The sequence below is a fragment of the Vicugna pacos genome, chromosome 5 (assembly GCF_048564905.1).
Source record: "Vicugna pacos chromosome 5, VicPac4, whole genome shotgun sequence".
Lineage (NCBI taxonomy): Eukaryota > Metazoa > Chordata > Mammalia > Artiodactyla > Camelidae > Vicugna > Vicugna pacos.
The window spans coordinates 69,837,480-69,865,101 of record NC_132991.1 but is presented as its reverse complement, the minus strand read 5'-3'; the positions used below and the strand labels follow the sequence as shown (position 1 = coordinate 69,865,101).

The following is a 27,622-nucleotide window of genomic DNA, read 5'->3' as shown; positions in this document are numbered from 1 at the left end:
GAAACATTTGGTCTGTCTGTATTATCTTCTGTTCCTTTCTCCAAGGAACGTCATATCCTGGTCTACCTAAAAAGGAGAAGCTTTATTTCCTTTTAAGGAAAACCTAAGAGTACCATTGACCCGTGAACATCACAGGTTTGAACTATGTGGGTATATGCAGATTTTTTTCAACAGTAAATACTTCAGCACGACATGGCCTGTAGTTAGTCGGCTCTGCGGACGTGAGTAGCCGTGGCCATGCCAGGCTAACTGTGAAAGTTACACACAGATTGACCCCCATGTTGTTCAAGGCTCAACTATTTTCTTTTTAGACAACAAGTTCACTACAGAAAACCTGAAATAAGTAATAAAAACCAAGGAAACAGCTGCTAGCACTGATGTGGAGATCACATTTGCGTATGGCTCCCTTCTCAAATCTTTATGGAATGAAACGGTGAAAATATAAAGTCATGCATTTATATATGATATTACCATTTTATACCTCACTTTTTCACTTACTGATTTCCCATGTCTTTAAAAATTCCTCCTAAACTATTTTTAATGGCTGTTCATCCATCATACCACAGATTTACCACTTCCCTACTGGTTTTGGATGTCCACATTACTTCCAATTTTAATTAATAAAAAATGACTCCAATTAAATAAAACTGTACATAAATATTCTTTCATATTTTAAACTGCTTCCGTAGGAGAGTACACCAGGTAGAATTATGGGGTTGGAAGCAGTGCTACACAAACTAAGTTTCCCAGGAGTCCTTGAGCGTGGTGAAAATTTTAAACCTTTGCACTTTCACTTTTATGATAGTCCAGAAGATAATTTCTATAAGCATATTTTTGATCATCTATATGACCACTTTATAATCAAGTACTACCACTGACTACACAGCTAAATTTTGGTGAAGGTTTTTGATCAATCACATTCATACCAAGTAAAGATAAATGATATTGGAGCATACAGGATGACCCATAATTTCAAAATAGTTTAAACTTTTTATAAAAAGGACTGGAGGCTAGCACACAGCTATTCAGATATGCCAAACTAAAACATATTTGCATTAGAGCAGTCAGTGTCATATTTTTGTGCTGTGCATACTTGCACTGCATGGATGCCCAGCTTTATGTGTAGCCACTTGCCACAGTCCATTTGCAGTTAAGTCTAAAATTGGATGAATGCTTTTTCTCTTCCCAGTGCCATCAGAAATTTTACTTAGATACCCATTTAATGCATATTTCAATATTAATGCATTAATGCAATGATAATCTTCAAGTATACAAAACCAGCTTTACAGAGTAACAAAATTCATTAAAATTAGCATTCGAGGGTTAACATGAGGGAGTCTTAATGATGATACAGTTGAGTATCTTGATTGTGGTAGCACTTATATAAGGCTACACATGTGACAAAATTCACGCGCACACACATGCACAAACAAGTGTACATATCAAAGGTGAAATCTGAACAGGCTCCATGGCTTGTGCCAGTATCGGTGTGTCGACTTTCCCACTGCTCTGTGGTGTGATGCTGGCAGCGCGCTGGCTGGGGAAGGAGTGCTCAGGACCTCCCTGTACGTTCCTCTGTAGCCTCCTGTGAAGCTACTAAAAGCCTTTTCAACAGGTTAATTGCGCAGCTTATTTCTTGCTCGCTTACACTATATTCAACTTTCTCCTTAGCTTTTATTAATTCAGATATGCCTCTTTCTTAGGCTGCTGAAGGGCTTCACTGCAGACATTATACAAAGATATTGAAAAGCATGAGCTCTGGGGCCAAGCAGATCTGGATCAAAATCTCTGTGCCCTTTACTATCTACCTTAGAGTGACTGTGCGGATCAAATGAACTATTTCACATAAGAGCCCTGTGTTCGAATCATAATGTTCAATATGTAATTAAACAACTATGGGGGGATAAATTAGGAGTCTGTTATTAGCAGATGCAAACTACTGTATATACTGTATAGCACAGGGAATGATATTTAATATCTTGTAATAAACCAAAAAGGAAAAGTATGAAAAATACATACACATAGATAACTATCACTTTGCTGTGCACCAGAAACTAACACAACATTGTAAATCAGCTACTTCAACAAATAAAATTAGATAAGCTACAAGGGTATGTTACACAGCACAGGGAATATAGCCAGTATTTTCTGACAACTTTAAATGAAGTACTGAATTACTGTGTTGGACACCTGAAACCAATACAATATTGTAAATCAACTACACTTCAATTACGAGAAAGGTTCCTTTTCAAAAAAAAAAATAAAAAGGACTATCAAATTTAAGTAAAATCTCAAATCCTGCTTTTTCCTCTATGATGGCTGAGATGCTTTTCAGAAATATAAAAATCTATTAAAGAAAAAAAAATTGATACTCTGCCTAATTATCAGGCTAATTGGTAGACTACCTAATGCATAACCCAGTACTGGCAACTATTATTACTACTATTTCTCTTAATCGTGCAAACTGAGTAAGGATTTTACCATTGCCATCAAAACCTCGTAGTGCGTATCTTAAAATGTATAGAGCTTTTTAAAAGAAACCAATTTTCATTCTTACCTCGCGTTAGGGGTAAGGCTTCGTAACACGTGAGTTAGAGAACTAAGTGGTAGTGATCCAGACTGTTTCACCAGAAGAGAATTTTCATAGGAGGTTTCTTCAGTATAAGGACTATATGTAGTAGTTTCATACCAGAGCCAGTTATAAAGACTCTGCTTTGCGTGATCCCACACTACAGCACACAAGCAAAAAAAAAAAAACAAAAAACAAGAATTACTTATTATTTTCATGTTGTCGTGTTATTAGATTCCACTTTAGGAAAGAACGAGAAAGCATTAAATAAAAAGTGAATCCTGAAAATTTTTCATTTCTGCCATTTCCCCATCCAAATCACAATCGAATTTCATTGTCAATCGACATCTAAATCTTTATTTGTATATTAAATACAAGTCAGAATATATTAGCACTGCCAAGACATTCTTGTAACATTTTGTTTTATAGGATTATCACAAAGTCACTGAATTAAATGCATAAAATAAATTTTGCAATACCACAGAGAAGAGTAGAAGGAAACCAAAGTAATGGTTGGGTCTCCTTCGTGAAACTTTAGCTATAAAACACACCCTTTAGTATCTAAATTTTTATTTCTAAGAATTACATTCTAAATCAGATTGAGGACACATATTTTTGGCAACCATGTCTTTAAACAGGCAACAAAGGAAAACTGTACTGCAAAACAATAAAAATCTTGTGACTTACAACATTGAGAAAGTGAATTTTGTAAGACTGGTATTTCAAGAAGGAAAAAATAGTAATACTTCAACTTACTGAGAGGAGCATTGAGGTGATCAATAGATGCTATAAGGTATATGTTACGTAAAGATGACAACTGTCCAATAATTTGCTGGCTTTTGTCTCCTCTCAGCATTTGGCTATCCAAATTGTGGATAAGAAGGAAGAGTTCTAAAGAAGAATCTGAAAGGAAAGAGAATTCAATTATTATTTTCAGCGAGTACTTGTGAAGTCCTTACCACATGCAATGCCGCTGTATTAGAACACAGCAAAGTAGTACAGGACAAAATAACTATTGCTTGGGGGTATGCAATTTATTGGGGAAGATATGTTAGTCACTCATAAGATAGGCAAGACATTATTATAGTCTTAGAAAAAAAGAAATTCACTGGAAATTAGTAAGGACTGGAGTGGTTAGAGACTTAAGTGGAATGGTTAGCACCTGAATCAGACCATGAAGAAAGCAGTTTTAATCAGGCAAGACACATACTGAACTGAAAGTGAATTTGTACATATTGAATTGCAAGGTGGGAGTGGAGTGGGGACATGTCTCCCCAAAAAAGTTCTCATTAATCATTGAGAATATAGTAAACCCTGATTATCAGAAAAGTCAAGAGACAGAAAAAGAGAGGAGGGGCTTAGGATATTGCCCAAGGCATCCATCAGTAAGGTCAGAGAGGCAGAATATCACAAAAGTCAATGATGGAAGAATCTGCATGACAGAGATGTCAACACCAACAAATACTGGAGCGATCAATATAAACAAAAGATGAGCCAAGGTCAATGTGTTCAGTAAGAAGGAAATTACGGGTACTCTTTGAGCACACAGTTCAGGTAGCACAGAAGCAAGAAATTAAGAAACAAATCAGTAAAAAGTACAAGGCATGACACGTCTTCAGAAACCCTCAAATTGTACTGAAACAGGGAAATAAAATAGCATGAAAGGGCAACAGAATCAAGCAAATTTTTTTCTTAAGATGGAAAAAGTTCTGTCCATGTTTTAAAACCATTGCTAAGTCCCTCAGGAGTTGGTAAGAAATGGGACATTGGCATTTATAATGGAAGATGAGACTCTTAGAAAGAATAAGTAAATTTCTCTTCCACTGGGGATAGAGGGAAAAGAGGAACAATATAGTGACAAAGATTCTGAGATGACACATTTTGAAAGTCCAAGGTTCCTTAAATTCTAGAAGTGACTATAGTCAACAATATTTAAATTATACATAAACACACATATACAATTATTATATATGTAATATAAAAATTAGTTTATATAATTCATAATTATATAACATTTATATAACTATGTAAAAACATAACATCTAATTATAAATATATTATATATATATATTTATTATAACATATAATATGTATATAAATAAATATATAAAAGGACCCAGGCACCTATTTGAATAAGCATATAAACAATATTGAAATTATCCATCAAATCATTAAGCATAACCAATTACTCCATTTATTAGTAGGGGGAGGTAATTAGGTTTTACTTACTTATTTTTAGAGGCGGTACCGGGGATTGCACCTTGGACCTTGTGTATGCTAAGCGTGCGCTCTACCACTCGAGGTATATCCTCCTCCCCCATTTAATTCTTAAGCAGTGACTAATTGCCAACTGTTGGAACCTAATTAATTTTATTTCTAATTTTCTGAAATACGCATATAAACAAAACATTCACAACAAAAGAATAACAAATGTTTTTCCTCATTCCACAGATTTTAGAATATGAAATTATTCAAATGCATTGATGTTTACTCAGGATAAAGATGTAAGTATGCTTTATAAACATATTAAACAATATAAAAATATCAGACAAAGATGTACCAATTAACTGGAGGCACTTCACAGTGGCCAAAGAAAACTTGAAAATTATTCTGAAATAAGAGGCTTTTGGCTAAGTTCAACGTAGTGGGAGAAATTCTTTCCTGTTAGGTAAGTGAAGTTCACAGAAAATGGACAAAGTATTTTAAAGAAATCTAAATCTAAATCAGCACTGAGAAGAGTGCCATTATTAAAATAATCCTCATTTTTGTGTATACTAGTACACAAATAAGTAGAAGTGTATGCTTAGCTACACCCTAAGACCAGAGCATCTATTTCATGTTACCTTCTTTAAATTTGTTTATTATCCAGTCTAGCTGATCCAGTACACTGCGGAAAGTACCCATATGATCGAGGACTTCTTCTGTTATAGAATTCAGGATCTATGTCATAAAAGCGCAAGAGGTTTATCAATTATAACTTACTCTGTCATGTAGGATGAATACAACTAGCAGATCAATTCTTTCCTTATAAATTAAAAATGAATTTGGATTTCCCACCAAAAGTCTGAAAAATCACTTCAAAAATTCAACTGGTACTTAAATATATCTAATTCACATTTTTGTATAAGTTATGGCTAAAAGGAAATGGAAGAAATAGCAAAGATGTAAAAATAATACAAGCAGGTAGTAAAAACAAACAAACCACCCCACCCCCCTACAACATGAGATATTAAACGCTGTAGATTTATCAGAGGAAAGAGAACACAAACATTAAGGACATTTTTAAAAAGAACTATAAACTATTACTTATATTTTTATTATTTTTAGAGTATGAAAGTGACAAAAAAGTATAATAAAATTGAAGTGCCCCATAGTTCTGTCTTTCAGAGAAGTACTGTTGATATTCGGTGTTATAAACAAAGTTAACATTTCCCTAAGATTTAATACATTATCAGTCACCAAAAAGGAAATCCAAGGATGGGGATTCAAAGTTAGAACCCTCTTAGTCCAAACACATGATCTTAAGCACTATGCAGTCCTCCTATTGTAAAGGCTAAAAACAAAAACTGGACGCTCCAGAATATGAAACAGCATCGTCATTAACATGGGGGTGTGGGTTGGCAGTGGATATGATGTTGTTTCTTTTAACATTTTTAAAACTTACTGATTTCACACTGATTCCAGGGAAGAAGCCATTGATGACAACATGAAGGCAATCTTGCAGCATGGTGGTTCGAAATCTTTCTAGTAAATTTCTCTTAGAACCCAAACCGTAAAGCACAATGTTGAACCCCAGGCTGTAAGAAAGATAACACTTTCTTATTAAATTAATTAAAGTTCAGTACTTCTTACTATGAATTTTATAATCAATCAGTTTCCTTAATTTGAGCTTATAAAAAATACAGGAAGAATGGGGATGACTAACTATACTGATTCCCAGCTTATATATAAAGCAAAAAACACAATTTTATTATCTGTACACCAAGCTTATAGTTCCAATTTTCAGCAGCTTTCTCCCCAGCTCCTATTACCTTTCAAGTGACAGATGCCTGGAGGCAAGGGAGAACATGGTAGGTACAAGGCACTAAAACGTTTTAGAGGCTGAAGTAGTTTTAATTGATAGATTAAAATGGAAAAGTAAGCAGGGGCCAGGTCACAAAGGTCTTGTTAAGTCAACTAAGGCACTAATTGGATTTTATTCTAAGGAATACGAGCACTGAAAAGTAATGGGTGTTAACTGAAAAGTTTTAAGTAGGAAAGTAATATAATCTTTTTAGAAAGATTACACTGGCTGAGTCGGGGAATGGATAAGGAGAGCAAAACCACAAAGACTACGGACTAGAATTAGGTGTCATGGAGAAAAATGTAAGGTGTCAAGACCTTTATAGGTCAAATCAGTTGGATTTGGAGAATGATTAGATATGGAAGGGAAGGGGGAGGGAATATTAAGAGTGGCTCAGTTTTTTGGCATAGGCAACTACATGAAGGGGGTGACATTACACTAGGTAGTAGGGGCAGGTGGGAATGATGGGTTTAAGATGAGTTAAATTTTATGTATATTGAATTATTTATAGGACATCCGTATGGAAACTTCCAATATACATTCATGTCTGCTGCTGAGGAGTGAGATCTGGCTGAGCAACAGATACAGTTATGGGAGCTATTCACATACAAAAAGCAGCTGAAGACAAGAGAGTGAATGAGATGACCCAGAACACCAAGCACTAGGGGTCAAGCTGAAGTTCAACTCCATCATTGTGTACGGAGGCCAGTCAGAAACATTGCTGGTGTAATGCTCTGTAGCAATGCAGGATAGCATAGAAATAGAAAAACAGAAAAGAGATAACCCCCAAAGGCCGAGATTAGCAAGGCAGAAGCAACAGAAAAAAAGCAAGGGAGTTCAGAGAACTAGCAATTCTATTGAAGGAGCTGACTATGAGGTCTGGGCTGAGAAGTAAAGCAAATCCAGCTATCGAAGCTGACATCCGGGAAGAAGGAAGACTTGGTGAACTGGGGGATGGGATCAGAGTGAAGATCTACCTTAAAAACACTCATAATGAACAGATCCATAAATGATGATTGAGAGAAGCAGAGGTCCTAATAGGGAAGATCATCATTCTCCTACTAGCATAATCCTTTGATGTATTATTGGCAAAAGAAAACCAGGATCAATCGGGGAAAACTGTGGCAGTTCCTATGTATTTACTGGACATTCACATTTTAACATAAACTTTAAGCACTTCTTTATACTAAGGTCCTTTTTAATACAAGTATGAAAGTAATTATAGTAAAAAAAACTTAATTTTAATTGTTCTTCTAGGTATTTTAATGAAAATTTAAAATTTAACCTAAGGTATGTGAAAAATGATAAAATTGAAAAATATTCTAAGAAATAATTTTTAAATGGTAAAATAATGTTTATAAGAACAGATATGAAATTCTGAAGGTCTATAGTATATGTATATAATGAGATTAAGAGAAAAGAAAATATATTTCATTTTAGGAACTTTGCTTTGAAAAACTGGATTAAAATCTAATTGACATATTTATCAATCTTGGCAAATTATATTTTCAAATATTTTTATCAGTAATTAACTATCATTCTAAGAAAGGCTGTTTTACCGATAGCTTTCAAATTTGATAAACTTAGAAAAGACAAATTTCTTGAAAACTGGAACTTCTAAAAAGAGTCATAACAATATTACATTTCTACATTTGCATAATAAAACTGGGAAAACACCTATTTTTCAGATTTTATATATAAATAAAAATGCATATCAAGTTCACTGCAAAAAGAAAATTAAATGTCACATTGCTTTGCTTTTAATTTAAGACTATATAAATATATATTATTCTTTATTTTATAAGGGTTTGCAATGACGACAGTACTTACTGTAACTGCAACATCCATTTATGAAATAATTGTTCGTATTGTTGATTTAGTTGTTTAAGTTCAGCAGAAAAGGAAGGAGAAACCTTGCTCAATAAGTTACGCAAAGTTTGCTTTAAAGAAAAGGAAGAGGGAGGGAAGAAAATCACTCTCAAGCCACATACATCAAATCAATCCAAACTAAAAATGTTTCCTCAGAGGCAGAGGTTAGAAGAGGTCATTAATGGGCATATTACTTTAATCAGGTTCAGTAATGACTGCATCAACTGAATACACATAATACTTCAAACGCGATTTAAATGTCTTCTTAAAATATTTTAAATGTTCCTTTTAATACAAATATGTAAAACAGAAAACAATTTGCTAAGTTTTGTCTAGAACCACTTACAGTGATTATAAATTTCAAACATAAGGCTTTAATTTCTAAAAAGATTGCTACCATAAGGAGATGATTAAACCTGCCTCCCAGCTTTGACAACAAATCCAGACAGACTTTTAAAAACATATGGATTTGAAAAATGTAAAAGTTTAAGGTAAGAGTTCAATATTAATTCTCAGAAAATATTAAAGTTTTTTTTATAATTTATTATTATCATCAGTAAAATTCACTGCTCCTCTTCCAAAAGCTATTTCTTTTATTTTTTTATTGAAGTGTAGTTGATTTACAATGTCAGTTTCAGGTATACAGCAAAGCAGTTCAGAATATATATATATTCTGCACTGAATTCTAGTTTGCAGAGAATATATATATATTCAGATTCTTTTCCACTATAATTTATGACAAGAAATTGAATACAGTTCCTTGTGCTGTAGAGTGGGTCCTTGTTGTTTATCTATTTTATACATAGTATTGTGTATCTGTTAGGCCCAAACTCCTAATTTATCTGTCTCCACTTTTCCCCTTTGGTAACCAGAGTTTGTTTTCTATGTCCGTGAGTTTATTTCTAATTTGTAAATAAAATTCTTATTTTTTTTTAGATTCCACATATAGGTGGTATCATATATTTCTCTTTCTCTGACTTATTTCACTTAATATGATAATCTCTAAGTTCATCCATGTTGCTGCAAATAGCATTACTTCATTCTTTTTTATGGCTGAGTAATACTCGTGTGTGTGTGTGTGTGTGTGTGTCTTTATCCATTCATCTGTTGATGGACATTTAGATTGTTTCCGTGTCTTGGCTATTGTGAACAGTGCTGCTATGAACACTGGGGTGCATGTGTCTTTTTGAATTATAGTTTTCACCAGATAAATGCCCAGGAGTGGGACTGCCAAAAGCTATTTCTAACAAATCCTTTATCTTTGATAAGTATGGTAAAGTTTTAAAAATAGTAATGTAAATAAACTAAGGAAGGTAAATTGTTCTGCACCTAGAACTTGGAAATTCACGCTCGCTGGTGAATCAAACACAGCTCACTTTTTGTAGTAGCCATTTATTCCGAAGTATCAGAGCATATTCACACTTAGCATGAACTCTGAAATGTTATCTTACCTATGAGCCTTCATTTCAGGCTTTAGTATCTGTGCAGGATCACACTACTGGCCCCAGTACTTGCCCCCCCTTACATCCTTACCCTTTGCCCTGACTTTGTAATCCTTCCCACTGAACAGGTGGAGTCCAGTTCCCTGCTCTTTGACTTTGTTTTCAGCCATGTGATTTAGTGTGGCTACTAGAATGAGGGAGATGTGACAGTGAGCCAGTTTTGAGCCCAGGCTTCAAGAGGTCTTGTGTTTTTCCACTTATTCTCTTATATCTCTGATATTGTCATGAGAAGAACATGCCTCTGCTAGCCTTCCAAGGAGATCCAACAAGGAAAAGAGACATGGAGCAAAGCCTAGATCAGCCAACTCCCCCACCCAAGCTGACCCACAGATATGAGAAATAAATAACTTACACATGCTACTGAGACTGTATCCATTAGCAATGTCCACAATCAAAGAAAGAACTTCCTTTCCCTCATTATCGATAACAGGTGTTCCATTCAGCCACTGAGAGATCTTTTAGTCTCTAGGTCCTATGAAGTCCTATTTTGACCACAGATCCATTTATCCTTCCCCCATGTTGCTTATATGAAAATATAAGCACTAAACACATGTTAGTGCCATTTCTTCCTTGGAACAACTTGGTTTGTTGATACATGTTTTCACCTAGTCTATGATCTGAGTTGTATTACCAATGAGCCAGGAGGGGAAAAAAACAGAAAACAAAAACCTACAGAAAATAAAATAAAAAACCCCAACCACAAAACACCAGGCCATCCAGGACATAGAGGCTTACCCCATATTCTCTTCTCTTCTGTAGCTTGAAAACTCTGTCAAAAGCCTTGTCTGTGCACCTTAGAAAACTGCACTGAATTCTAGTTTGCAGAGAATAAAAAATCTTGCTACTCCTTGAACCAACAACCAACTCTTCTTCTTGACTTAAATTATCCAGCCCACTTTCTAATACAAAATTTTCTTATTCAGATGGTTCTGTGTCCTCTCCTAGGGAGGTATCAAAGCCCTGAGCATAACTATATGGTATTCATTATAAAATGACGCCCCAGGACTATAGTATATAGTAACCTTGTTACCTTATTACACTGGACAGACTTTCCATAATATCAAGAAGCAGAATACCCTCTGCTTTTTGCAAAGTTTGTAACTGAGTCGGGTCACAGTCTTTGCTTTAGGACTAGTGTGAGGTTCAGTGAATATGTGAGTTAAATGAAGAACAGAGATTAATGGTACACAGACAGGAAAGAAACTATGACCCTGACGATTATTATAGATGCTGAAGAAATGATAAAGTAATAAGAGAAAAAATGTATACTTATAGTATGTCAAACAGAATTCTAATCCAGTGAACTGTCTACCATGTACATAATAAAATATGTAATAGTTACATGACATTAATCTGTGTTCCATTTTATTGGGACATTAATGCTGTCTGTGTATACTTACTCTTTAGATTTGGTGCTTACGTAGTATATTTTTCAGCTCACAATAAGAACGTTTAGAAGTAACATTCCTTGCAACATACCTGATCCAGTTTAGCTCGCTTTAGTTTTTGCAGTGTTCTGTCAGAGGTTAAAACTTTTGAACTGCTGTGGGCTTCAAAATACTCTTCTACTAAGTCACTCTAAAAGGGGACAAAGCAATGTCAGTTCTTAGTTTCAGATACTTGCTTTATATCAAAACTAGACAGTAATATTAGCAAAAAAAATAGGATATGTGAAATTCTGTATTTGGTAGTCAGCATTTTCTTTTTGAAACAACTTTTAGGACCATAAAGTTAAAGAAATGACTAGATTGAAGCAGACTGTTCCCAAAAATGATTCCTAAATTCCAACATATAATTCCCATTTAGATATCAGGACCTTTGTTTTGCCTCACACAGTCTTGACAAATCCTTTAATATTAGCACAGCTAAGGAACTGTGAACATGAGAGAGACAGCAACAGTGAGGGAAAAGAAGACTCACCTACTATACCAGTAAAATGACTCCCTCATGTTCTACTGTTGGGCAGGACTGACTCCATGGTGGAAAGCAAGGAATGGAAAGCCATTCAAGCGGCAGGCTTCCTGAACTGCTCTGCGTCTTTACAGAGAATGCCAGGGTCCTGAGCCTATTCTCAGGCCAAGGTGTCTGCAGTGTTCTTCCAAACAACTCAGCGTGGATCCACAGCCACATCATTTATTACTTACACTGACTTGCACACATCAACATGTTACAAAAATGAAAGTATATAAAAAAGTATGTACTGAGAAGTCTTGCCTCCTATTATCCAATCAATCTTTACTTAAAAGCTCATTTTTATCCAACTGAATTGTCACCTTCAGCACATGTTATGGTACTGATAAATGAATATGGATGCAGACAGGCCAGGACACAAAGTCCAGAAATAGACAATATATGAGAATGTATGTGAAACGCTGCAAAAATGCAGAAAAATGAAGAAAAAAAAATATGTTGATCCTCCATTTGGATCTTTTCGCTCAGGTAGCTTATCTTTGAGATATTACATCATTTTTCTTTAAGGTTGAAGTCTCTCTCTCCACTTACTGTTTTATCTCTTTTCATTTTCTTGGATGGTGTTTCTTTGCAAACAGGAGCTGAAGCTACTCTATTCTGAGCTTGAATCTTTTCACTCAGTATGACTTCATTAGTGTCCTCTTCATATTCTTGTGAAGCCCCTTCATCGTCCTCTGAGTTGGAAGCAGAATATTCACTTTCACTGTCAGAATGAGACCTTGGAACTGTGGGGGAAACAAGCAATTGGGAAAGTTGGACAGTTTGACAAGAGAGACATTGTGGGGTTAAAGGAAGAGTGTGGGCTCTGAAGTAAGAGACTGGGACTTCTGGTTTCGTCACTACTTAATGATGATTTCACCTGAGCTAGTTATGTAAGTTTTCTGAGCACCAGTTTCCTCACTTATCAGATGAGGCTAACAGTACTTAATTTAAAAAACCATTGTGAAGATGACACTGAAATACACGTAAAGCAATTAACAATGCCTGACACATAGGAACGCTTTCCTTCTTCCTTGCTAATAGAACTCTTTGTAAAATCTGGCAGTGTGCTCCACCCTATGGGATAAACAATCATGGTAATTTAGTTGTCTTTTCTCCTTTGCCAGATATGTGCTCTCTCAGCCCCCTTTGCAACTAGGGTTGGCTATGTAACCCTTTAACCAATGAAACTTCAGGGTAAATTTGCCGGAAACTTCTGGGAAAGATGTTTCTCACTTATAGAAGAAAAGCCCCTTACTTACACCCACGGCGTAATGCTATGGAAGCCATTTTGCAGTATAAAATATCAAGCCTAAAGATCATGATGCCAGTGGCAAAGCAGAAAGATAGGAAGAAACTGGATCCTTCAAGACTGTTAAGTCACCACGTCAACCAGGGAACTGTGTATCTCTAGATTTCTTTATGAGATACTTCAGTGTCTATGGCTTAAGCCATTATTGTAGAATTTTCCATTGCTTCCTACTGAAAATGCCATCCTAACTGACATAGCACTTGATAAAGGATAGTTATAAGTACTACCAATACACAGGCAGAATCCATCCAGAGTTGATATAAGAATTATATTTTTAAACAAACCATGGCCACCCTCACCACCCTCCAGAAATAATAAAGCTAGTTTTATAATCATTAAGGATAAAATTAGTGTTACACTCAGTAAGTATAAAACTATTATAAAAGATTAACTTCCAAAATATGAATGAAATAACTTTAAGCAAATCACTATTTTCAACAATAGATATATTTCAGAATATCTAGAGTCAGCATATAACAAATATAATACTAAAAAAAAAAAGAAGGAAAAAAAAATGCCTGATTTTGTGGACATATATTATAGCTTAGCAGATTCAGATTTCCATTGATTGCTGCCCATGGTAGATGCATGGGTTAGAAGTGGTAGGAGGTGCCAGAAAACATCTTTACCCTATTTACATGTATACATCACACACGTAGGTATATTTGTTTGGTGGTGATTGAGAAGGAAGAGGAAGTTCACCTCCTCTCTGAAGAAGGATTCTTCTGCGGGGTATGGAGGAAACTTAGGAGGTGGGATGTATCTGACAAAATAATAATCGTAACTGCATATATCATCTCTTATAGCTTCACATATCCAATCACTTAGTATTATCATTTTTATGTTGATAAAAATGTAGTATTATCAACTCTACCCTTGAAAAGAGAAGGGGTATAGCATCAATTTGACGGTATTAGCTAATATTACTGTCAAGGGGTCAACCCTAAGAAAGGAGTTGAAATCCTGAAATATAAAGGTCAACAAAGTCATTTGCTCCAAAGTTAAATATTTAAAAACCCAAAATCATTTTTAATTTCCCTGAAAGTGGGACCCATGTCTGTTTACTTGGCTTTGTATAACATTCAGTACAGCTGTGAATATTTAAAATTATTTCAATATAAAATTTCTAAATCAATAGAACCACTTCCCAAACTGTCTCAAAGCAAATATACTAAAAGGCATGTTATTTTATTGGAGAGACATTTTAACTAAACTCAGTATCTATTGATTTTAATGTGAAAGGCAGTGCTAAGTGTTAAAGTTAAAATATTACGGTCCTTGCCCTTAAGGAATCTACAGTCTAACTGAGGACATGAACAAATCCTTTTTTTCATGAAAAGAAATAGCAATAAGTAGTTATATTAATAAAAGATAATAATAGCTAACACCCGTTAAGCAAATATCAAGGTCAAGCACTACACTAAGCACTTCTGACATCCTTTACTTCAGTTAATCTCAAAACAGCTCTGAGGCTGGTACCATTATTATCCCTATTCTGCAAATGAAACACCTGAGACACAGGTCCCTGTAAGTGGCAGGCCAAAGAGAAAAACAAGCATTCCAAGACTAAAACCTCTATACTTAACCATTACTGCCCTTGTTTAGATCTATCTTTTTTTATTAAAAATCAGTGTAAAAAGAAATACACACCTATTAATCTTTTCCGTAGCCCACAAGGTGCTGTTGACAGAAATTCACTTTTATCATTGTTCTGTTTAAAAAGAAAAAAGCAATTAATAGTTTAAATAGTCCAATAATAATGACATGGAAATTAATGACAGATCTGAGTGAAAGGCTAGAAAAGAAGAAAGACATTTTGTTTTCAATAGGTAACATTAGCACTAGATGAACCTATGTCCTACAAGACAACAAATGAATTCGTTGGGGAAAAAAATAGAATATAACAACAAAAATGGTAAGACAAAACTCCAAGGGATTCGTAGAGTGATTCTAGAAGCTGTATTCTAGACATCTGTGAAGTATGTACTTCTATTATTCTGTCAAGAAAAAACATAATTTTATCTACCACTCTTCACCATCATATTAACAGAATGTATTTTTTTATAAAGAAAAACATACTTTATACTTTTGTAAAATGTTTAAAAATGTAAAAATACAGAAGTAAAAAGTAGAAATCTCTTTTTCTCCCCTCCTTACAGAATTTATACACAGAGATTTTTACTTTTTACTTCTGAATTTTTAAATTTTTCTATATTTATCATTGTATTATTTAGTTATTTTATTTTGGCAGGAGTGGGGGAGGTAATTAGGTTTATTTATTTTTAGAGGAGGTAGTGGGATTGAACCCAGTACCTCATGCATGCTAAGCATGTGCTCTACCACATGAGCTATACCCTCCCCCTGTACTTGTAAATTTTTTAACATTTTATAGAGGTATAAAGTATGTTTTTCTTTTCCTCACAGAACATAATATTTTACCACCATTTAATTCCTAGCACACTAAGATGCCCACTGTTGTATACATGTTAACTTTCAATGGTACTGATAAATAAAGTACCATTTTTTTTTTCTTTTGGCAAAGTGAAAATAGGACAAAAATTTTAAGTCTGTTGTCTTGTGATAGGTTGTTGGTGCTAGTTACAAATATAACTAACTAAATTTTGATTTGGGGTATTAAGAAGAGTATTATAATAATGGAGCTGATCCCAACGGGTTTATAAGGTATATAACAGTATATTTCAAACTTTTTTGATCCAGATCCCCAAAATTCTTTTTTAATATTTTGCTACTTTGATCCAGTACACATGTGCCTATACAATTGAAACAAATTATAATAAAATAATGCTTATACAATTTCACTTTTAAAACTGTAGATCATGTCATACTAAACTGATTTCAAGATTGAAAGTTGAAGGGGGACAGTATAGCTCAGTGGTAGAGTGCACATTTAGCATGCATGAGGTCATGGGTTTGATCCCTAGCTAGTACCTCTGCTAAATAAAAATAAATTAGTAAACCTAATTACCCCCCCAAAACAAAACAAACAAATAAAAAGATTGAGAGTTGAGACAACCTATATCCATAGAGCTTAATTATCAGGTCTGAGACTATTTGTGTCAAAATAACCATTTCAGAAAATTCTTGCTCAAAAAGACAAGGCTATCAACTAATAACGTCACTGTTTGCTACTGATATTTCTGCAAACTAATTTATCTTGACAGTTTGCTCATTTGGGGAACGTGTTCTACCATCAGGGCAGTAGATTAGTCACCAGAGCCAACAGTTTGCTTATCAAATATTGATTTACTTACCAAAATTCAGTTCAAGACCCTCTCCTCAGTATGTCCACTACTCCTAAAACACCATGTCATGAATTTTGTCTAATACAAATCAGTTCCCCATCTTGATAGATGTGCCTTAAATCCCTCAAGTCCAAATCCCCAAGCCCTACACATGTTCTTTCCTGAACTCCCCCTTCTAAGACAATGCACTGAGACTTTCTCAGAGTGGCGTTCTCTCTTTTCATGGTAGGTATAATACCACTGATTAACAGGTTTTCTGATGGTCTCTTAGGGAACCAACAAGATCAACTAATGTGTTGTAATCCACAACTTGAAAAAGAATGCGCTAATATATCTAAATTCTTGACTGGATTATGGGAAAGTTTTTTCCTTTTATAGTGGTGCAATATACAAGATATAACATGGGAAAAAAAACATTATTAAAGACAAGGGAAGCTCTGACATGTCTAATCCCATATCTGGACTTGCCTAAATAGGACACTCCTGCACATGGCCTTGAATGTCTATACTCACATTATTATGAGGGGTTTCCTCAATTTAACCTGTACACAAGTCCAGGCATGTCTAAATCTACAGCCACCAGGCCTGGACACACTCACCACTTGCATACTCATTGTCCTGGATTCATCCATGCCCATCTGGGCTTGCCCCCATCCAGGCATGGCCATGTGACAATGTATAATGAAAAAACAAAACCACAAAAACACAAAGGAGAGGATAAACTTGTCAATTATTGTCAGCTACCATGGAATGAATTTACCAAAGCCAACTTAGTTTTCAAGTGTAAATTATAAAACGATAGATTAATGGATTTAATAGATCTTGGGATCAATCTCCCAAGAAACAAAAGAACATTATATACAAAAGAAAAACCAAGCCAACGCATAACATTTCCAGGCCAAGCTAAAAATACCCAGGAATAGTTCCTGCACAGAAAAGGTGTGACAGTTGGATCCAGAAGAACCTGGCTTCATTTTCCAGCTTTTCTCCTTCCTAGTTTGGTGAACTTAGACAAGACACTTCACCTCTCTGAACCTCAGATTCTTCATCTATGAGTAAAGTATTTAATGGGCAAATACCTGTAAAATACTACCCAAAGAGATGAAATGGAAAATTTACATCATGTCTTACTTTGTAACACTAAGGTTTTTGTTTGTTTTTAGTCAACTGCTTACCTTCAACTGAACTTTGTCTGAAGCAGAATGCCCTAAAAAATGAAACAAAAAACCATTACTACATTTTTCATCACAGCCTAGTTTCATTAAAAGCAGAGTCGCAGTTTCTACCCAGAAACCACTACATATTATTGAATTCTCAATTAATTGCATCTCCACTACAGGCCAAAAGGTCACTATTCATTTTATGATTACTCCCATTAGTGACAGCTACGTCCTACATTTCCATAGCATTCATGTAACAAGAAAAAGTGCAGTCTTTTTCATTGCTTATTATTTAAAAAGTACACTGTTTAATCTACTTGGAATGGGTCATTCAGAAACAACTACTCCACAATTCTCCACAAACTAAGAATTCCAAACCTCAAAAGCCTTATTTCAAGTAGTATTTGCCAAAGCAAATCTTCCATGCACATTTGGCTACTCAAGCAAATGACAACAGGATTTTAAGACTGCTTCTAATTGGCCCTGTCAATTTGTACAGCTTCAACCAGCACAGGTATTTTTTCCTTTTATTGACAGCTAAATATGTATATACTGAAGTACACAGGTTAGGGTATTAACTGCACTGGTTGAATGAATTTTCAGAACAGAAAAAATACATACAAAAATGCACTTAGTAAAAAAAAAATCACATTCTGTAACTTGAAGTGACTATGAAAACTCTCTTCAAACAACTGAGATAAAAATCTTACCTTTGCTACATTGAGGAATGTCTATCATAATTTCAGGATCATTCTTCAAATTGAATGAGACATTTTTTTTTGGTGTTTTTGCTAGTTCTGAAGCTGTAAAGAGACCAAAAAAAAAATATATATATATATAAAAAAATATATGTATGTGCATATATATATATATATATATACATATATATACCTTTAACAGGTTAAAAAAAACCTTTTAATTTCTTGATGTAGACACTAACACTAAGAAACACATCAACTAATGTAAATTATTGTATGTACCATGTTAGGTTCAAAATTAACAATGCATATAATATACCTTTCAGAAAAAGTGGATTTTGCAAATGATTAAATTATATTATGTTCAGAAATACAGGTTTCATAATTACTTCTTATATGTCCCTCATCAGTGTCAATATTTAATAAGGGTGATTTTCACTCTACCTTGAATGTTTACATGATCATTGGCTAGAATGATTGCACAAAAATACACCACTTAAGAAATACATATAGATGTTCTATAATTATAGATTAAAAGTCCTCTTACACAACAATTACATTTTACCAGGTAGTTAATTATTATTCCCTTGCTCTTAACTTTTTTGGTATTCCCAAGCTTTCATATACTTGTGGATCTACTTAATTTTTAAAGTGTTTCACATGTTATTTCCTTTCCTCAAGCTTTCAAAAGTGATGATGCTTCTATACCACAGGGTCCAAATATAGTGCCATCTGAATTTTATAAAGGAATTAAATTGCCAGTTTAATTTTAATGTTCTATGTAATTTATTTAAGTCTAGTCCTCTGAAAATCAGGAATTCATATGTAATTAGTATAAGTGGTAACTTGGGTAAGAAAAATGTTATTAACAACTGATTCCTAACAATTTATATAGTTTTCTATAATACAAATACTTTTGTTCTATGTCTATAAGTATAAAACTCTTATTTAATAAATTCAGAATATCTGTGTGACTTATATCACTCATTTACTTAACAAAAATTAGTTAAGAAGCTATGCTAGATATTGTGGGAAGAAATTAAAGACAGTTTCTACTATGAGAAGCTTATAACCTAGCTAAGAACAGGAGACATCTGAGCATGAAAAAAACTACTGTCTATAATAAAGTATGCTCAATATATTATATGATATAAAATAACATCCCTCATCATTCTTTTAGCTTTTTAAAAAAATCTCTATTGAAGTATAGTCAGTTTACAATGTTGTGTCAATTTCTGGTGTAGAGCACAATACTTCAGTCATATAGGAACATACATATATTCATTTTCATATTCTCTTTCACCATAAGTTACTATAAGATATTGAATATAGTTCCCTGTGCTATGTAGAATAAACTTGCTGTTTACCTCATCATTCTTTTAGTGAATGCAATGAGGTGGTAACTGGGGGAAATGTGGTTAATATACCTTCTGAGAAAGGGTGAGTAGTAATTACAGAAATCAGGGGGAAAAGTTTAGCTCAGTGGTAGAGCACATGCTTAGCACACACAAGGTTCTGGGTTCAATCCCCAGAACCTCCACTTAATAAAAAAAAAGCTAAAGTGATTACAGAAATCGGAAAAGCAACATACCTAATTTAGCCATCTTTTCAGGGTGTTTTCTATTCTGAAAAGAATACACTTTATTCCCACCATCTGTAGCAGAGCCATTTTTCAAGGATTCTGAAAGAAAAAATGCAACATGTATTTAGGAAAAATGGGCGAAGTTAATTAACAGGGAAAAAAAGATAAAATTTTAACTAAAAAGTTAAGATTTGTACCCCTTACTGTCTTGTATAAAGGTTCAACAATACATATTTATAAACAAAATGTTTAAAATACACATTGGACTATGATACTGTTTATATAAATTTTAAAACACAGAAAATATGTTATTCAGATACACAAAAATATATATAAGAACACAACAGCAATAAAAAGCCCACTAAAAAACTCCTCAGACTGGAGGAATATGCATTCAATTCATGACAGCAGTTGCCCCTGAGGAGGGAGGACAGAAGGGACAGTATTACTTATGTTTCCTTCTTGAAGCAAACCTGCAAAGCCAACTGTCAACTGAGGTTAAGATTTAAACCGTTGTTACATTATAGAAGCTTTCTTAATCTCAGTTAAGACGCCGATTTCTTTCTTTAATCTTCCCTTTAAATAACAATTGCTACCTACAACATACTGGACACCCATGGCTAGTAGTCTCCTCTCTAGCACAGCAATGCTCAAAGTGTAGTTTGGGGGGTGGTTTCTGGGGTCCCTGAGGCCAAAACTATTTCACAGGAACACTAAGACATGATCTGACTTTCTGACCCTCAATCTAGACCGTGTAGTGAGGTATTCCAGAGACTACATGATGCGTGGTGACATCATTACCCTGTCAGCTAATGGAATATGTGAAGCAGGTAGGAAAATCCAGCTGTCTTTTAAGCCAGACATTAAAAACATTTGCAAAAATGTAAAACAATGCCCTCTTTAATAACTTTTTTGGGAAAATAGTTGTTTTTCATCAAAACATATGTAATTTATGTTAACATCCAATGAATTTATCATGGTTACTAGAAAACAGTGCCAAAGCTTTCGGAAGTCAGTGTTCACTCTCCTTACTGCTTAAGAGTTCCCACTGATGTGTATTTGCACTGACATTTGATATTATCTAAACTCCTTAATCTTTGCCAATCTAGTGGGTATAAAATGAATCTCACGGGAAGAGGCGTTTTAACTTGCCTTTCCCTAACCACTGATAAGGCTGAATACCTTTTTACATGTTCCTTATTTCTAGAAGAAAAATTATGTTCTCTATCCCGTGTCTTGTCTTTTCTCTTCTCTACAGTGTCATTTGATGAAGAGAAGTACTGAATTAAAAAAAAAATAGACTTTATGTTTTAGAGCAGTTTTAGGTTCACAGCCAACTTGGGTGGAAAGCACACAAGATTTCCCATATACCTCCTGCCCGACATATGCACAGCCTCTCCCATTATCAACGTGCTACGCCAGGGTGGTACATTTGTTACAACTGATGAACCTATGCTGATATCTCATTACTACTCAAAGTCCATAGTTTTATATCAGGGTTTATGGTACTACTGTACATTCTATAGCTTTTGACAAAAGTATGATCACATGTATCCACCATTATAGTATGATACAGAATAGACTTACTGCCCTAAAAGTGCTCTGTACTCCATCTATTCATCCTTTCCTTCCCCCTGACCCTTGACAACCAATGATCTTTTCACTGTTTGTATAGTTTTGCCTTTTCCAGAATGTCACAATGTTGGAATCATACAGTGTGTAGCCTTTTCAGATTGGCTCCTTTCATTTAGTAATATGCATTTAAAGCTCCTCCATGTCTTTTCATGGCTTGATAATTTATTTTTTTAGCACTGAATAATATTCCATTGCATGAATATATCAGTTTATTTATCCTTGGTTGACTTCCTGGTTGCTTCCAAGCCTTGGCAATTATGAACAAAGCTACTATAAACATGTGTGCAGGTTTTTGGGTAGACAAGTTTTCAACCCATTTGAATAAATACAAATGAGCACAACTGCTATGCCATATGGTAAGATATGTTTAGTCTGTAAGAAACTGCCAAACTGACCTCCAAAGAGCTGGACCATTTTGCATTCCCACCAGCAGTAAATGAGAGTTCATGTTGCTCCACATTTCTGCCTGCATTTGGTGTTGTCAGTGTTTGGGATTTCGGCCATTTCAACAGGTGTGTAGTAATATCCCACTGTTGTTTTAATTTGCAATTCCCTAATGACACATAATGTTGAGCATCTTTTCATATGCTTATTTGCCATCTGTATATCTTCTTTGGTGCGATTTCCAGGACTTTGCCCATTTTTTACTCAGGCTGTTTGTTTTCTTATTGTTGAATTTTAAGAGCTCTTTGTATACTTTGGATATACAGTTCTTCAACAGATATGGCTTTTGCAATATTTCCTTCCAGTCTATGGTTTGTCTTCTTGAAAAGCTCTGAATTTTAATTAGTTGAATTTGTCAGTTTTTTCTTTTGATTACATATTTTTAAAGAAATTCTTCTATAGTCAAGACCAAAATCATATTCTCTTATATTTTCTTGTAAAAACATTTACAATGTCCTTTTCAAGTGTCAATCTTTAATCAAGGTAGTTAAGTTATTTATGATGGCATTTAGGACTCCAACTTCTTTTTCATAAGGACACCCAATTGTCCCAACACCATTTATTGACCTTAGCCTAGTGATCTACAATGCTACCTCTATCATATATCTAGTTTCCACATATGCATGAGTCTGTTTATTGAGAAATTGCTACTGTAATTATGTAACTTAATTGTTTGGCACACAGACAAAACATGAATTTAAAATGGTCTCTCTGTAAACTAAAGTAATTGCTTTAGAAAGACTTGATACAAGTTATTAATTAAAAACTGGTTTCAAATTAGGTATTGATGAATAAGTCAGACAGAGAAAGACAAATATCATATGATATCACTTATTATATGTAGAATCTAAAAAAAAATACAAATTTTATTTATGAACCAGAAATAAACTCATAGACATAGAAACAAAATATGGTTACCAAAGTGGAAAGGGGGACAGTGATAAATTAGGAGTTTTAGATTAAAAGATAACACATTACTATATATAAAATAAACAACAAGGACCTATTGTATAGCCCAGGGAATTATATTCAATTTCTTGTAATAAGCTATAAAGAAAAAGAAACTAAATATATGTGTGTGTGTGTGTGTGTGTGTGTGTGTGTATGTATAACTGAATCACTTTGCTGTATACCTGAAACTAACATTGTAAATCAACTACACGTCACTAAAAAATAAAGTTAAAAAAAATTAGGTATGGATGAGAAATCATAAAACACTTAAGAAAAAAATTTTTAAAAACAAAAGCACACCACACTCAGATTGCATCAAGTGTCTTTAAATGCTCAATCTAATGGAAGAAAATAAAACCGAAAATCCTAGCTGATGCATTACACTGTCTAAAAAAACCCCAAAACAAAAACAAAAAGGTGCTGTTGTTCTTCAATCAGCTGACCTCTGACAAACTTATATTCAAAGACTCTGATACATGTATATTTATATATATGTTTATCTGTAAAACAAAATGTTTAGAGTATATAAATTATTTTTATGACTTCCTTTTCTGACATTTTGATTAACTGACCAACAATGGTTGTAATCGCACTGGCCAAGAGGGCTTTTCTATAATATATAAAACTTTAAAAAAGTTTTTAAATTACTCAAAACACACCACACCAAAAAACTATGAATATATAATTCACAGAAGTAATTAAAGTGTCTAATAAATATACGAAAATATGTGTAATACTGATGAGGGATCTTAATACTAGTTGATACATTCTTCCTAGAAAGTAATGTGGCAATATGTATGCCTTATAAAGTTCATACCTTTCACCAGTAATTCCACTTCTTAGAGTCTCTGATGAAAAAATAAGGTATCTAAACAAAGATTTATGTCCAAGGGTAATCACTACAGCATTAGTTATTATTATAAAAACTTATAAACAATTCAAAAGTCTAATAGAGGAAACTGTATATTATTTATGGATTAGAGTATATTATTATTCAGTTATTAATGTTCTTTTTGTCTAGAGAATAGTCTCTAAGAATTTAACAATATGTTAAATTTAGAAAGAACACTACCACTTCACACCCATTAGGATGGCTATTATCAAAAACAAAAAACAAAAAAAGCAAGTGTTGATGAGGATGTGGAGAAATTGGAACACTTGTGCATCGTTGGTGGAAATGCAAAATGATGTACCTGCTATGGAAAACAGTATGGTGGTTCCTCAAATAATTAAAAATAGAATGACCATATGATCCAGCAATTCCACTTTTGGAAATATACCCAAAAGAATTTAAATCAGGATCTCAAAGAGATATTGGTACACCCATCTTCATAGTAGCATTATTCACAATAGCCAAAAGGCTGAAGCAACCCTAATGTCCAACATATAAATGGATAAACCAAACGTGGTATATACATACAATGCAATACTACTCAGCCTCATAAAGGAAGGAAACTCTGACACATGCTATCACATGGATGAACCTTGAGGCTAAGTGAAATAAGGCAGACACAAAAGAGACAAATAGTGCACAATTACACCTATATGATGTACCTAGAGTAGTCAAATACATCAAGTCAAATATAGTAGAATCGTGGCTGCCAGGGACCATGGAGTTGTTTAATTGGCTACAGAATTTCAGTTCTGTAAGATGAAAAGAGTTCTGGAGATGAGCTGTAAAATAATGTGAATGTACTTAGTGCTGAACTATACACTAAAAATGGTTAAGATGGTAAGTCTTATATTAATGTATATCTTTCCACAATTTTTAAAAGTACATTTTTAAATTTAACTGCAATTAAAAACCTAATATAGTCCTTAAGTTAAAAAATGGAACTCTGAATAAGGCTAAATTAAAAATACCATGGACAGACCACATATTTGTCTTAGAGTTTTCTATCAGCCAACTTATAAAGAATCAACTATAGAATTATACTGTTCATAAAATTAAAAAAAAATTATTCAAGAGGGGCATCAATGAGACAAACTGCTCTTGAGCAAACTTGTCTGATTGTTTTGGGGAGATCTTTAGGATAATCTTCTACTTATTGCCTGTGATCACCTAGCACCTCCATGAAATGATTTTTCACCAGAGTGGATGGCTTAATAGAACATGAGAATTATGCCAGGTATGTCATGATGGGTGCTGCTTATAAGTAGCAGCTTACACTTCAATAGTAAGGGATTAATTTATAAACTATTAATTTAAAGCTCCTTGTTGAATGTGTTTTCTCTCTTAAATATTCCTGAAGATTCTCTGTCAAATATCCTTCTGTGTTTTAAAAAATAATGCTCACCTGTTTTCTGTTTATAATCAAAGATTAGGCAAAAACTTATTGTTCAGTATCTCAAATAAGGTTAAAGGAAACTGATAGATGTTACCTCTTCATCCCTGAAGAAAAGATGAAAAGGAAACGCTCCTTCCTACACCTTTTCTGGAACACCACTTTCCACCCCTCTACATGCTCTGGCAAACAAACAAACAAAAAACCAAATCCAAACAGGAAGAGTCACATTTGCAAGACTTGATTATACTTTATGGGCTCCTCTGTTGCACATGCCCACAGCCAAATGAAAGCCTCACTTCCTGGATTTAAGAGACAAACCTATGTGTGTGCATGCTTGTACAGACAGATACACACCAAACTGTCAACAGGTCCATGTTCTCTAAACCATGCATTCTCAACAGGAATTACGTTGCTCCTGTCGCAATGAAAATGGTTCTCAGTGGCAAGTGGGGGAATGTGAAAAACACCTTCGCTATTACAGTGGTCTGTGGCCCTCCAACGGGTCATAGTACACAAGGAAACATACAGCATATGTGTAGTATTAAAATTTCATGGGTGAGCGTGATTAGGAGGAAAAAATCTTAAAAAGGTTCCTTAGGGGATAATAATGAAAAAAAAGGTTGAGAAATACTGCTTTAAAGCAAAGTTCCCCAACCAGTATGCAGAAATTAAAGACATGGGTTACAGGTATCGTGTAACCTGCAGTGCTGAGTGTTGTGATCCTCTCAGGCCTCTGAGGATGCAGTCAGGGCCTGCAGAGGGGGCGGTCTGGAGCGTTTTCCTCTTTATTCGGGCGCGCCTCCAAATATCATCTGCTGTGGGTGCTATTATGTGAGAAAGGTCGGAGACACTGAGTTACTACTGCAGAGATGTATTACTTTTACAGTAAGTAACAATTTTTAAGAAAACACTTTTTATTTAAATGTTGTTTTCAATCTCTTCTTAGGTCTAGCATAATAGGTAGTCAAGAATCCAAAGTTCTATTCAGAATATGCTCTAAAAATGTCAACTGTCTAGTTGAGAGCTCTTTTAAAAGAATTAACCTTGCCCACTGAACCTACTGAGGGACAGTGGTCATTTTTTGTATCACGTCATTTAACACTGGGAACAAAACCAGGAGCGTTATCACTTAAGAAGTGACAAATGTCAGGAGTAGTCACAGTGGCCATTTATAAACCAAATATGAGGGAGTAAAAAACGCATACACGAGGGAGATAGGAGGCCCAGAGAGAACAGAACAGATGCACAGAGATGACATGAGGGAGACTAGGAGGTCCATGAAAGCAAAGTCCCTCATTTTTTAATGTGGTCCCAGCTCCAATGTCCTTCGTGCCCAACAGTACTGATTTTGCTCTTTGTTTTAAGTCAACTTAAGTAGATCTGTGCTCCTTGCACTGTAATATAAGTCTAGTGCTCTTTAAATTATTATACAAGCCTAAAAAATAGTAAGTATAACCTGGCAGGAATCTGGCTTAGATGTTAAAAAAAACTAACACTAGCATGCCTAGGTCAGAACATAGGACTTCTTGGAATCTTCCTTCTAACTATTTCTGTAAAGAAGATAAAGGTAATAATAAAGTGGCTTGCTTTATAAAATTATTTCAAATTAGTTAAAAGTATAAATATCGTAAAAAATAACTTTAGAGTGCTTGGTCTGTAGACTCTCTTCCTAAAAATAACTAAGTGCCAGACTAGTTGTTTGTAAAATAAAAAGAGAAGAAGAAGAGCTGTAGGGAAAAACCTATAGTAGAAACTCAGTGCATCCAACCTTTACAACTGTAGAGAAAAAAACATGAAGCAATGCTTTCTGATGAGAAATAAAATAATACAGTGCACCAGACGAAGAGTTTTGGAGGTGGATGGTGGTGATGGTAGCACATTATGAATGTATTTAATACAACTGAACTATACACTTAAAAACAGTAAGGATGGTATATTTTATGTTATGTATATTTTATATTCATAAAAATTAGAAAAAAAAATAGCACAATGTTGCCTAACCTACTAGATTACTTTTATGTATCCTGCAAAGTAATTTCAGCCACCTGCAGGAATATAAGCATGCATTCCCAACTCCAGCCACCCCCCAATCCTGCCAGTACCTTGAACATCTCGTCCTAAAACTTCCACATAGTTCTGATCTTTTAAGACTTCCTGGTCATCTTCCTCCAAACCATATTCTGGCTTCTTTACTATTTTTTTTGTGTTGACCAAAAGCTGGGCTCGCTCCTTTTTAATTTTAGCTCCTATAAGAATATCAAAAGAATTAGAACATGACAGGTATAAATTCTTTCTAATCACTACATTTAAATAAGTAAACTGTACTATGATGTTAT

At 34.3% G+C, this 27,622-nt stretch overlaps 1 protein-coding gene across 1 annotated transcript in view; it reads right to left on the bottom strand.

The window, feature by feature from the left end:
• ORC2 (origin recognition complex subunit 2) overlaps positions 1-27,622 on the bottom strand; it is a 37,187-nt gene that overhangs the window by 4,776 nt on the left and 4,789 nt on the right. Inside the window, exons 4-15 of the mRNA XM_006205176.4 lie at positions 27,389-27,532; positions 19,978-20,067; positions 18,399-18,491; positions 17,704-17,735; positions 14,916-14,976; positions 12,506-12,699; positions 11,483-11,581; positions 8,463-8,572; positions 6,234-6,366; positions 5,413-5,509; positions 3,326-3,472; positions 2,558-2,729 (exon numbers count right to left, since the gene is read on the bottom strand). Coding sequence (XP_006205238.1) covers positions 2,558-2,729; positions 3,326-3,472; positions 5,413-5,509; positions 6,234-6,366; positions 8,463-8,572; positions 11,483-11,581; positions 12,506-12,699; positions 14,916-14,976; positions 17,704-17,735; positions 18,399-18,491; positions 19,978-20,067; positions 27,389-27,532 — 1,372 coding nt within the window. The remainder of the gene's footprint in view (positions 1-2,557; positions 2,730-3,325; positions 3,473-5,412; positions 5,510-6,233; positions 6,367-8,462; positions 8,573-11,482; positions 11,582-12,505; positions 12,700-14,915; positions 14,977-17,703; positions 17,736-18,398; positions 18,492-19,977; positions 20,068-27,388; positions 27,533-27,622) is intronic.